The 12,803-nt window shown below is 44.1% G+C and overlaps 5 protein-coding genes across 5 annotated transcripts; 3 read left to right on the forward strand and 2 right to left on the reverse strand.

Moving 5' to 3' along the window:
* Positions 1–66: 66 nt before the first annotated feature.
* Positions 67–1,228, reverse strand: APUU_51630A (uncharacterized protein; the record flags this gene model as incomplete). Its single annotated transcript, XM_041706759.1, has 2 exons — positions 67–954; positions 1,013–1,228. 2 exons carry the CDS (start codon positions 1,226–1,228, stop codon positions 67–69), a joined length of 1,104 nt encoding a protein of 367 aa, XP_041559113.1.
* Positions 1,229–1,530: 302 nt separating this feature from the next.
* Positions 1,531–2,844, reverse strand: APUU_51631A (uncharacterized protein; the record flags this gene model as incomplete). The annotated part of the gene is made up of 1 exon (XM_041706760.1): positions 1,531–2,844. The coding sequence occupies one exon, from the start codon at positions 2,842–2,844 to the stop codon at positions 1,531–1,533; it is 1,314 nt and encodes a 437-aa protein (XP_041559114.1).
* A 7,479-nt stretch (positions 2,845–10,323) lies between these two features.
* APUU_51632S (uncharacterized protein) lies at positions 10,324–10,889 on the forward strand (the record flags this gene model as incomplete). The annotated part of the gene is made up of 3 exons (XM_041706761.1): positions 10,324–10,431; positions 10,481–10,642; positions 10,692–10,889. 3 exons carry the CDS (start codon positions 10,324–10,326, stop codon positions 10,887–10,889), a joined length of 468 nt encoding a protein of 155 aa, XP_041559115.1.
* Positions 10,890–11,260: 371 nt separating this feature from the next.
* APUU_51633S (uncharacterized protein) lies at positions 11,261–11,698 on the forward strand (the record flags this gene model as incomplete). The annotated part of the gene is made up of 3 exons (XM_041706763.1): positions 11,261–11,306; positions 11,358–11,407; positions 11,480–11,698. The coding sequence occupies 3 exons, from the start codon at positions 11,261–11,263 to the stop codon at positions 11,696–11,698; spliced, it is 315 nt and encodes a 104-aa protein (XP_041559116.1).
* Positions 11,699–12,275: 577 nt separating this feature from the next.
* APUU_51634S (uncharacterized protein) lies at positions 12,276–12,761 on the forward strand (the record flags this gene model as incomplete). The annotated part of the gene is made up of 2 exons (XM_041706764.1): positions 12,276–12,575; positions 12,633–12,761. 2 exons carry the CDS (start codon positions 12,276–12,278, stop codon positions 12,759–12,761), a joined length of 429 nt encoding a protein of 142 aa, XP_041559117.1.
* Between the last annotated feature and the right edge of the window lie 42 nt (positions 12,762–12,803).

The raw sequence follows: 12,803 nt of genomic DNA on the forward strand, positions 1-12,803 counted from the left end.
TCATCTGGTCGATCGATGATTCTTGATCGCTGCAAGGGGTATTCAACTATTAAGAAGCTATGCCTATTATATACTTTGTACATCTTCTGTGGGTTTTTGGGGGAGGCACGGCTTCCCCCATAAGGCTTTACACCGTGCGCTCTCCATTATATTCTCCGTTTGTCCCATTTCAACCTCGATTTCTACCTTGTTACCGTCCTTGTCCTGCGAATTGACAAGGCTCGTACCGCCGAGCTTCTCCGAAGGTACATAGTGGTGGAATAACTCCGGGAAGATCGTGATGCAGTTCAGGCCTCGCTCCCGGCAGCCGTTCATCAAGGCGATATCAAAGGCTTCATCATTTCCCGCGCCAATATCCAGCAGTACATTTCTTGCCCCCTGTCGGCTCAGTGCATAGGCAAAGGAGCAGATGGGCATACGGGAATGAAATGCAACGCGCTGGCCCTTGGGTAAGGAACTGATGCCCTGGACGTTGCCAGCGTACGACTCAGCAGGACACACGGTGGGATCGTTGATATAGACCGACTCGACGTCTGGGTTCCAGGCCTCATTGCAGGAGCCGAGCCAGAGGACATCCCAAGACCGGCCGTACGGCACGATTTCGGCGTCGGCCTCGGGGGCCTTGGTCAGTTGGCGGACGGCCTGCGCAACGCCAACCATTTGTTCGCGGATGGAGACGTCCCAGTCGACGTCATCCTCAATAACTAGAGCCGATTCCAGATCAGACTGGATGATGTGTTCGATGAGATTGAGATGTGCTATCCAGGCCTGGGCGGAACCTGGATTGGGGTGAGCTCTGTCTTCGCTTCCCAGGCCGGTGAAAGCAGTGACTATATCGGCATGGATGGGAGGCTGCGGAGGGATTTGGATATCAAGTCCGGTGGCGTTGGCGGCTGCCTGGAGTCCTCGTGTTCGCCAAGAGGAATAGGGGGAGAGAGCGAGGATGGCTTCGAACTGTCGCAGAGCAGTCAGGAATTAGTGGTATGTGGCCGGCGAATAGCAGGAAACTTACACCTAACGTTGAGTTTCCGGCACCGACGGGACTCAGAAGGGATTGTGAAGAGTTTGCGGCTGGTTGAGGATCTGGCGAGTCTGACACTGGAACGGCCAAGGTGCCTGGCGTGGAAGGTTGGGACGAGAGGTACAGAAACAGCAGAAGCAGACAGGCGGGGGCAATGCACAGACACCATCGCCAGCGGGGGGAAAGCCACGTTGTGAGTGATGCCATGCCGATGGAAGAACCACGCATCAGCTCAGACCCGTGGTAATCATAACCTTGGTAGATTCTTCATTCTTCAGTAGGCTTGATCTGGTGGAAGCATCAGCCTAGTGACTAGGCCCGATCGGATCACTACCGGGATGAACCGGCTCCGCTTGCTGGCTGTCATTGGCTGATCTCAGGTGACAGCCGAATGCATTGTCACATGACCACCCTTCTTTGTTTTCATTCTTTGTTTTCATTCTCCATTCGTATTCTTTATTCTTTGTTTACTGTCTATGACTGCTCATCCATTGTCTATCTATCTCTTATCAAATGGTGATGGTTCGACTGCTGTATGCCTTCGCCCGCTGCTCAATCTGCGCTTCCCGCTCCCCCGCCGTGACATAGCGAGTCTCCTCGGGCAGCGCCGACCGCAAGTCCGCCAGCTGCACCAATTGTGTCACCACTGAAAGCGAATCCGGAGACGAACCCGAGGCATCCAGCCCCTGCCAGCGGACCATAATTGTGCCTTCATGCAGCCCGGTCGTGTTGATCCAGTTGTAAACACCCGGATCCGCGAGAGACACCACGAACGTGTACGTGCCGTTGCCATTGGCGGCGGCCTGTTCGTTGTTCAGACTGACCTGGCTGTTCCCGGGGTCGACCGATACCATCCACGGGTTTGTCGCTGGGAAGACGAAATAGTCCGCGTCTCCGGCTGTGACGGTCGCGACGAGGGCCTGATCCGCGGCGAGGTTGTAATGGCCGAACGAACTCGCCTGGCTGGTCAGGGTACCCAGCGTGCTGGATTGACTGGGACTCGCCAGTGAATTGACTTTGTTGAGCATTGTCTTCAGTCCGAGCGCTCCGACGCCGTAGTCGGCGACCGATTCCTGTAGGTTCCATCTTGCAGCCGCGATGATCTGGTTCCTGCTGATCGGATCGTGACCTTCGGTATCGCTGACTACCTTGACGGTGAGCTTGTCTGGTTGCTCGGTCTGCCAGTCCCCAAGGTTGTTGCGGATTAGAAGCTGCTTCGCCAGAGGGGTCGAATGGATATGGTTCGTCTGGCCATCAGCAGCAGTGCTGTTAATCGTGATGGTGTACGAGCCATCGCTGTTGACGACCAGATCACCACCGGACAGATGCGACACCGTATTTTGGGAATTGGGATTGCTGATCAGAGAGAAACTGACATCCGATGGCCCCGGAGTATGCCGGTGGCCCGTCACAACGTAGTTGGCCTGGGAGCTGATGGGAATGGTGCGATAAACACAGTCCGGGTTGTCGTAGGAATATCGCCCACCTGGAACATCCAAGTCGAACCAGCTGCGCGGACCGGAATCGTACCAGTAAACTTTGGGATAGTACGGGTCGGTATTCACAGCCTTTTGTACTGCACTGAAGGTCAATTCCTCAATCGCCTCGTCGAGACTGGAGGAAGCTTCGTCGCTGATCGGATATCCATGAGCGACCTTGTAAGCTCCCTTTGCCTCCGCCTTGAGGACAGCGAAAGCGTTGTCTTGGTAGATCTCGATTGCGAGGGCGTCCAGAGCTCGCTGGTCGGGTGTAGCGAGCGGACTGCGTGCCTGGACAGCAGTGAGAGCAATGCCGACGACAGCCGTGAGATCGAGGAGCCTCATGATGCAGAGAAACCAACAGGGGTACGGTAATCGGAGAAATAAACTCGGGGTTCAGGCTGTTATATCGCGAACCTGAGCGTCTTTGCCGAATTGCACGATTCCATGTGCTTGTGCTGTTTTATGCAGGGTTTAGCGCACAACTGTGAATAACATTACAGAATCCAGCCAATGGCGATCTGTGGCAGTGTTAATTGGGGCGGTCTCCGAGGTCTTTCCAATGAGAGTCCAACACTCCCAATGCCCGGAAGCCAGAAATTGACGAGATTGGGGGCGAATATTCGGAATATTCTAAGCGACGGAGGACTCCGTTCTCCGTTCTCCGTACTTATTATTATTATTATTATTCATTATTTAGCGTCACTCGGCGGTCACGTGGCATGTGACTGCGGCCTCCCAAGGGGCAACCAGACGTGCTATCTAAGGTGTACTGGGTCTATACTAAACTAAATACAGGCTTGAAGTAGCAACTCTGGATAATATATATTGGGAAGAGATAGGAGAAGAGCCTGGTACTACCCTAACCTACTCCTCTAGGGACATCAGCCCGGTTTGACTATCTATAAATAAGAGGAGGTAGACATGCACAACCCGCCCTGAAATCCTATACCCGACCCGGCCCGAATCCAGGTGGGTCCGGGTTGGGATGACTAAGCTAGAACCCGCAGCGGGTTTTTACCCATTTAGGAAAACCCGTGTGGGTTTGGGTTTAACCCACTAACTCCGGAATGACGTCATCTAGCTAGAATTAGATATTTTCTAGAAATTTAATATATATTGTATTAAATTAATATTTAAATATTCTATTTCTTTTAATTAGAACCTAAAATATTATATAATAGTGGACTTATTAAGGTTTTTAAAAATATCTTGGCAACCCATTTCAAAATATATATTTTGACATAGAACCCCTAGTGACCACTAACCACCTTTCTAGACCTTATTTTTTAATATTTAAATTATCTATTTTTTTAGTTCTATATAGATTTTTATATAAAAATTTTAATATTTTCTAAAAATTCTATTTTTAGGAAGGGTTTGGGTTTATAGGGTGTACAACCCAGTCCTGAACCCATAACTAATCCCTTCCTAAAAGAGATAGTATACTGATGATCATATCCGAATTAGGTCTAGCTTAGAAATTTTGGGTAGAACCCGCCCTAACCCGGCCCAAACCTATGAGGGTTTGGGCTGACTAATCAGATCCCCGAACCCGCTGCGGGTTGGGGCGCCTGAGGCCTCAACCCGGCCCAACCCAACCCATATGCATGTCTAAGAGGAGGTGCCTCTCCTCTTATTTAAGTAGAGGTGTGGACTATTATACTATATAGTTTCTTAGTAGACCTAGTTTAGGTATATATCCTTAAAGAAGGATAAGTCTTACATGATACAGCTGTATTCTTTACTGCCGGCAGCTGTTCCCAGAAACTAGTTAATAGACATGCACAACCCGCCCTGAAATCCTATACCCGACCCGGCCCGAATCCAGGTGGGTCCGGGTTGGGATGACTAAGCTAGAACCCGCAGCGGGTTTTTACCCATTTAGGAAAACCCGTGTGGGTTTGGGTTTAACCCACTAACTCCGGAATGACGTCATCTAGCTAGAATTAGATATTTTCTAGAAATTTAATATATATTGTATTAAATTAATATTTAAATATTCTATTTCTTTTAATTAGAACCTAAAATATTATATAATAGTGGACTTATTAAGGTTTTTAAAAATATCTTGGCAACCCATTTCAAAATATATATTTTGACATAGAACCCCTAGTGACCACTAACCACCTTTCTAGACCTTATTTTTTAATATTTAAATTATCTATTTTTTTAGTTCTATATAGATTTTTATATAAAAATTTTAATATTTTCTAAAAATTCTATTTTTAGGAAGGGTTTGGGTTTATAGGGTGTACAACCCAGTCCTGAACCCATAACTAATCCCTTCCTAAAAGAGATAGTATACTGATGATCATATCCGAATTAGGTCTAGCTTAGAAATTTTGGGTAGAACCCGCCCTAACCCGGCCCAAACCTATGAGGGTTTGGGCTGACTAATCAGATCCCCGAACCCGCTGCGGGTTGGGGCGCCTGAGGCCTCAACCCGGCCCAACCCAACCCATATGCATGTCTACTAGTTAATTATCTTTAACAGGCCATTCTTTAAGTGTTTCTATTAATTTTGCCAATATTTCCGGGTGTACGGGCAGAAGAAGAAATAAGCTGCAAACTTTAGCTTACTATAGAAGCAGGTTATAAGATAGTCCAAGTACTAGAATCTTTTATAATAAGCAGTAAAGTCTCTATAGCCTGTACAGGCTGCTATCAACCAGCCTAGTACCTAGCAAGGAAGTTTGTATTCCTGGGCGCGGCTGTCTTTTATATATAATCTAATATCTAGTTCCTAATAGCCCTATAGTGCCTCCTTAATATATACTGTATAAAAATCTGCGCGTAGTTGCTATTTTATCTCTCGCATAAAAAAAGAGAGAGAGAAGGAGATATAAGAGCTATTAAGCTCTATACCCTGCTTTATAAGTTTATCTGCTAGTTCATTTCCTGTAATCCTAGAGTGGCCTGGGATCCAGCATATCTCTACCCGCCTGTTTACAGAGCCTAAGAGTAACGGTGTCTTCTTCTACCAGCTATAAAGCTACTAAAAGATGTCTGTAAGATCTTATCTATACCTAGTAGATCAGCTATCTGCCAGGAGACTAGCCGCAGTAAGATTATCCAGCAAGATCACAATCTTAGTAGTATATACTATATATAGTAGGGTCAGTACTTCACAGAGACCTTCTACCACGCCCATGAGCTCTGCGTCATAGACCTCTGTGCGGGGGCCGGCGGGGCCGAGGCCCTGGATAGTAAGGATAGGGCTAAAGTAGATAGCATATCCAAAGCCAGCACCCTTGCTAGTCTGCAAGCCGTCTGAGAAGACAGAGATCTATAGTAGGGCAGGAGTATATTCTTCCCGGGGGGTAGAGAGCACGTGTAGTAGTAGAAGCAGGGCCTCTATACAGGCTCATTCTAATACTAGGATTAGTATTAATCAGAGGATTCTAGAAAGTCTAGTATCTTATCCAGTTCTCATCTGAGCTGCCACCCGCGTGATTAGATAGCCGGTATCTAGACCTGAATATCTAGTAGCTGCCCTTCTCAAGTTACTGTTAAGTAGAGATTCAGGGTCTGGTAGATCTGCCTCTCAGAGCAGGGCTATTATTAGTATTATTTTATATACAGGCAAGATAGTCAAGGCTATAAGACAGAAGAAGGCCTGGAGGGAGTAGATAATCTATTACTATTTTTAACTAGTATAGAAGACTTCAGCACTATATAATATTATAAGGAGCACGCATTACATAACTACTACTTACATAGAGGCTACTGGACACCCCCGCTGGGTATTATTTAGATCTCGGAGATATATTACTAGCTGCTTACCACGGCTGAATACTGACTGGATATATAGTCTTAATATAAGTTTTATATCTAGCAGGATCCCGAGCCATCAAGTATAGGGGGGCGGTGGGATTAGGCCTACCCCTAGTAACTTAACTATTAGGATAGATATCTTCTTTTACCTGGAGAAGTACTGAACCTCTATCTTCTTAATAGAGAAGAGAAGGCCTGATTCTATCCCTATTATAATAATTATTTAGTATGCCTCAGATAGCTTCCGGGAAGTCTCTTTAAGAGTGTCTCTGATAAAGAGCAGGCCGAGATCATCCATATAGTAGAAGGAAATCTTAAAAGTACTAACCACCCTTGCTGTATATAGGAGAAAGAGGATTGGAGAGAGCAGGGAGCCTTATAATAGACCTCTCTTTACTAGTAATAAGGCTATAGATTCCCTAATCTATACTAAGGCTAAGTAGTTAGAGAGCCAGTGCTAGATTAAATTAATCAGGCCGCTGTCCCACCCCTAGAGACGCAGGTGAGATAGGAGCTGGTAGTAGTCTACTATATTAAAGACCTCTTTAATATTAAGTAGGAGTAGTAAGATAATCTTCTTCTACTAGAAGACTATCTCTATTTTATACACCAGGACCTGAACTAGGTCTGCTGCCAAGCGGCCAGGTAGGGTACTGAAGTAATAGAATAAGAGAAGCTTTATCTAGATTACTTTTACTACTATTTACCGTGCTATAAAGCGTTCTAGACCTTTACTAAAAGTTAAGAGTAGGCTGATAGGCCTCCAGGAATTTAGCTAGATAAGATCCCTCTTTCCTAGCTTTAGTAGCATCACAATCTTTATAGATTTAAAGCTCTAGGGGTAGCAGGCCTCCTCCAGGCATTATTTATACAGTAAAGTAATAGAATCACCAAGGACTAGCCAGAGTTCTCTCTATACTATAGTAGTGAGCCCGTCCTCTCTAGAAGCAGATAGTATAGGGCTGCAGAGTACTATCTAATAGTCCTCCTTAGTCAGTCTTACTAGCGGAACTATTAGCTAGTATAATAGCCCCTCCTCTAGTTAGTCTGGAAGAAAGGCTCCCTTTTCTAGTAGATATTAGAGAAAGGTATCAGCTCTATCTTATGGGGTAGTGATTTATTCACCCTATATAAGCAAGGAGGGTGCTGAGAGCAGGTCTGAGCTCTTATACTATTTAGCTAAGTTAAATATATCTGTAGATACTACTACTTATTCAATCTATTATCTCTAGTAGTTGGCCTTAGCCTGTGATATTACTTAGACATGCATACGGGTTGGGTTGGGGCGGGTCAAGGCCTCGCGGACCCCAACCCGCAGCGGGTTTGGGTATTAATAATATTAAACCAACCCATAATAGGTTTGGGGCGGGTTCTGCGGGTTTAACCTATTAAACCCGGAGATTAACAGGACTAACCTACTATAGTAAGATACTATACTAAATAGAGCTAGACTAAATATTTAACTAGGATAGGTTAGAAAACCCGACCCAACCCATTTTTTATACTATAATATTATTTTAAGTTAGTACTAGAATAGGGTTAAGAATTAAGTAGTTCTAAGGATTAGATAGTTACTAGAATTATATAGTTACTAGGCAGAGGCTAGGATCAGGCAGTTAGATAGTTTGTAAATAGAAGATATTAAGGCTAGGATCAGATGATTGCTAGGTTCAAGTAGTTACTAGGATCAAGTGGAGGCTAGGATCAGGTGGTTAAGTGGTTCGTGAAGCGGTTCGTGAAGTAGTCTGTGAATAGGAGATATCAAGTCTAGGATCGAGTGGTTGCCAGGATCGGGCGGTTGCTAGGATCAAGCGGAGGCTAGGATCAGGTGGTTAAGTGGTTCGTGAAGCGGTTCGTGAAGTGGTTCGTGAATAGGAGATATCAAGACTAGGATCGAGCGGTTGCCAGGATCGGGCGGTTGCTAGGATCAAGCGGAGGCTAGGATCAGGTGGTTAAGTGGTTCGTGAAGCGGTTCGTGAAGTGGTCTGTGAATAGGAGATATCAAGTCTAGGATCGAGTGGTTGCCAGGATCGGGCGGTTGCTAGGATCAAGCGGAGGCTAGGATCAGGTGGTTAAGTGGTTCGTGAAGCGGTTCGTGAAGTAGTCTGTGAATAGGAGATATCAAGTCTAGGATCGAGTGGTTACTAGGATCAGGCGGTTAGGTGGTTCGTGAACAGGGGAAAATCTAACAATGGTTAGATTTTCTATTATTATCATCAGTGAATATAGTAGTGAATATGTAGAAGGGTTAAGATACCATCTCTCACCTGTCAAGGGTAATTTTGATTTCTTCTTTCTAGGTGTCTGGGTTTTTCGTTTCTGAACCCTATTTCTGAAATCCAGCAATCTTTTCACGAACTTATCAGTAGTTTCCAGTTAAATCTAACCATTGTTAGATTCTAATGCCACTAAAAAGTGCCGGGAGGCAGACTGCCTCTCCCAAGGCTAGATCGCGAGCGCCCTAAACCGGTCTTATTGCAACTGAAGATACAACACAGGAAAAACTTGGGGACCACTTCCTGGGAACCTTGATAATTGATATACGCCGCCTTGACCAGGTGTGGTTAGTTGAGCAAGGATAGAACCGAACAATTTCTGACTGTCTAGTTCGCTAACTCGTCAGCGCGTTCCAACACGGAATCTAATAATATTCTAATCGCACACGACTTACTATGACTGTTCGGAAGGAGGAGTTCGCAAGCATTCTTTAGTCATATATAGCAGATGGCGTGACTTTGGAGGATGTAGAAAATAGAGTCAAAGTCAGTAGAGGCAGCGAGGTATGATTCTAACCATGGTTAGTTTTTTCTGGGTGATACTGGACTAATAAAACTAGGGATTGTTTATTAGATATTCCGGGCTGGTTCAACCTGTTCTCCGAAATGGTCAACATCGCGTCGAGGCACTTCTTACGTTATTAGAGGAACAGGCGAAACTTGCACAGTAAGGGGCAAATGATCAGTATAGTAACGTAATTCAAGCGCCTGAAGTCAAGGTAGTTATTTTCTAACCATGGTTAAAATCAAAATTTATCTAACAATCGGTAGGACTATTGCTGGGCAATCGACTTATATGCTATTGATGATCTGGATTCGAATTTACTGGCCGCGCTCTGCGCGAATAGTAAACCCGTCAGCCTTCAAAACTCCAAGGGTTATACTGCATATTATGTCATATCGAAATAGAATGTCCTGTCTGCCGAGGATCAGCAGAAACTAACTTCAAGCAAGACTGAATTTAACAGCTGGCTATATCAAACATTTAGGATCACCCTGGATACCACCCCTCGAATCAAGCCAATTCTCCGTAATGATGCGTGGAAGAATAGTTGTTTTCGTTACGTGTCGACTCGCTATGGCGAGGCGACATTTAATTAGGCCTTGATCACTAGAATGTTGGGAACTTGACTTGATTTCGTGAGTTTTCATGCACACTCTCTTATTATTATTCTAACCATTGTTAGATTTGGATCGCCGAATTCAAGAAGTACTTTCATTTCATGTCGAAGATCCTTGGGGGATCGGAAAACCTGCTGCACAAGAATGATTTTATGAAGATCTTCTCCCTTCCTGCTGGAAGACCCGACTTTCACTTACGTCTTCTATTTTTTCCGAACACATCTGATTATTGGGACGGGAAAACCCCGCATAAACGCCCATTTGCCCTCCCGGTTAAATATTGATTGAATAAGGCCCTGCCGAAACTGTCTAAACCAGTCCACATTGGTGGAGCTAATTTCGAACATCGTCGGCCTAACTTCATGGATATGTTGGATAAGAAGCAATACATTAGGATCTTCCATGCACTTCGTCATAACCGTGACTTGGAGTGTCCTAGTTGGTAGGTGATTTTCTAACCAAAGTTAAATATTACTTAATACTAATAATGAGAAGGTCGGACTAGACCCAACTTGAGAAGCATCCAGTCAAGCCAACTTGCCAGCTACTAAAGCATATTCTAACATGGGTAGAACTAATATGGAAGTTTCCTGAGCGGGCGAATCACGCACTACAATACTTTCATTTTACAACAGAGGTTAAGCGACTCATGCTTAATAAGGATACAGATACAGAGATTACCCGGCAGTTCATCCTAACAATTCTTAAGGAGGTTAAACAGGAGACTATGTGGAGAGACACCGTGGTCGAAACAGAGGTAAAATATTTCTAACCAATGTTAGAAATATTCAGCTAATAAATACTAGCTCAAGACATTACCGATAAACTTACTGGATAAGGGAAAAAATAAAGACTATCTACAACAATTTACTAAGACTTATTGGGCCAATATCGTCAACCTGGTGACCCACCAGAAAGCGGACTGCCTCAGGGGTGATATGGCTCAATTCAACAATAAAACAACCCTTGTAAGTGAAGCTTCTAACCATAGTTAGAATAATACTAATGGGATTATAGCAAGACCAACTCCTGCCAACCCCAACATGGGGAAATATCATTGTTGACACTAATTTTCGTGATAACATGATGTTGCTCAAGACTCCAGCTCTTGACAACCCGTTGACCCGTGCTGCATTTGCTGACGAGGGGGATGTTTTTAGCACTTTAATCCACTACCGTGAATTAAAGCAGAAAATGCTCCTGACCCTTGAGTAGGGCTATATCATACCGCTTAGAAAGAATTCCCTTCATCCGAAAAATTTGATTGCTTCTATGGTTAGTATCTACATACTCTCTTTCTAACCATGGTTAGATTGAGTTATTAATTTCATTGGCAGGAGGAATACATAGCTGCGGCTGAAGTGCTTGTAGAACTCGACATAGCATTGCAGAAAGTGGGGTATAACCTTGACTGTGATAACTTCAATAAGGACCTAGGATCATTCACTCTTAGGAGAGATATTGCCCGACCAGTCGATACTCGACCAGAAAAACCAGGTTTTCAAGATACGCGCCCTCTGAAGTACAAGACATTAGAGGAAGAATACCTTGATGACTTCAAACGCGCCCGGTGTTAGCGGATGAACATGATGGTTGAAAGATCCGGCACTAGAAAACGTAAGAGAGGTGATCGTAAGTTTCTAACCATGGTTAGAAATTACAGGGTTACTAACAGGATGTTAGCTGACCCCACACTCACGACTGTTCGCACTATCCTCGAGATGCCGATACCCGTTGACATTAGGCAACTGGATGGAAACTGTATCGATGCCGACACGCATCTGCAAGCGACTAACTGAATCAAGCAAAAATGCCTGGAATACGTTAACATGACTGACGAGACTCGAGCAACTCAAGGTACCCAGAAATGGTTGGAATTAAAGGATTTATATGCCTATTACAAGCTACAGATGCCAGAGGATGAAATGGAAGATCTTGAAGTAGAACCGACTCCTGGAGATGATGGCGCGGCGGGTGCTGAAACGGCGGATGTAGACCAAGCGGATCAGGAGATGCCTAATTAATTGAATATTCTAACCATGGTTAGAATATCTTGAGTAAGGCAACAGTATCAGGTACTGACTCTACAGCTCCGTTGTCCAACAGCCTACTCTATGATTTAGTAAAAGATGCGAATGCAATACTACATAGGAAATAGTTGAAATAACACAAGATTCAAGTTGAAATTGTTTATCTATACATACAGTAGAGAGTAGATATACTTAGGATCAGTAGTTGAGGTACCACAGACTAGTATTAAGTAGTAGGTTCTTATACTATACAAAGTGAAGCTGGCTTGAATACAGATATATATTTTCATACATGTCCTTAGTCCTTTTACTGTAGTTGTTATCAGTTTAGTAACCTTAAGACTATTGCAAATCGCAGCCTTTATTGGTTAGTTCTACTTATGTAATCTATGACACTAGGTTAGATATTAATAATCTATAATTACTGTTCATCGGTATTTCTGATTCTGATTCTCTATTTTCCCTATTATTCCTCTATACACAACCTCATTCCTTGATCAACTATATCTTAAACAGTACTATATACAGAGTAATCTAACTATAGTTAGATTACTCGCTTTACAGTATAACTATGGCACAAGGTGGAATCCAGTTATCTCTTGAGATAGAGGGTGCTACAGCATGTCAGTTGCTGCATTATTTTACCAGACTCTCCCCTGATCAGCAGAAGGAATTGCTGAAACCCAGGGCATTTAATAAGTGGCTCTATAATTCTCTGGATATTCAGAAGGCAAGCACGGCACGTGTATTAGCGGTAATCCGGCATGATACCTTCCGATATATTATATTAGATTTATGTGAAACAGACTATGGCAAGAAATTCTTTACCTGGTCTCTTCTTGAACGGATTGTAAATTCTAAACTGGACCATGTAAGTTCCTCCCCTTTGCTATAACATTTATTTAACTGGTTAACTAACCATGGTTAGATATGGGTTCGCGAGATTAAGAAATTTCTCAACTTCGGCCATACTATTTTCCAACATCATATTAATGATATTGTATCTGATGACTGGGTTAAGATACTAGAACTCAAGCCAGAAGACTGGAATAGTTAATTACAAGTCCTGTTTTTCCCGACGTTTTGTGATAATAGCTGT

Source organism: Aspergillus puulaauensis, chromosome 5 (genome assembly GCF_016861865.1).
Source record: "Aspergillus puulaauensis MK2 DNA, chromosome 5, nearly complete sequence".
Lineage (NCBI taxonomy): Eukaryota > Fungi > Ascomycota > Eurotiomycetes > Eurotiales > Aspergillaceae > Aspergillus > Aspergillus puulaauensis.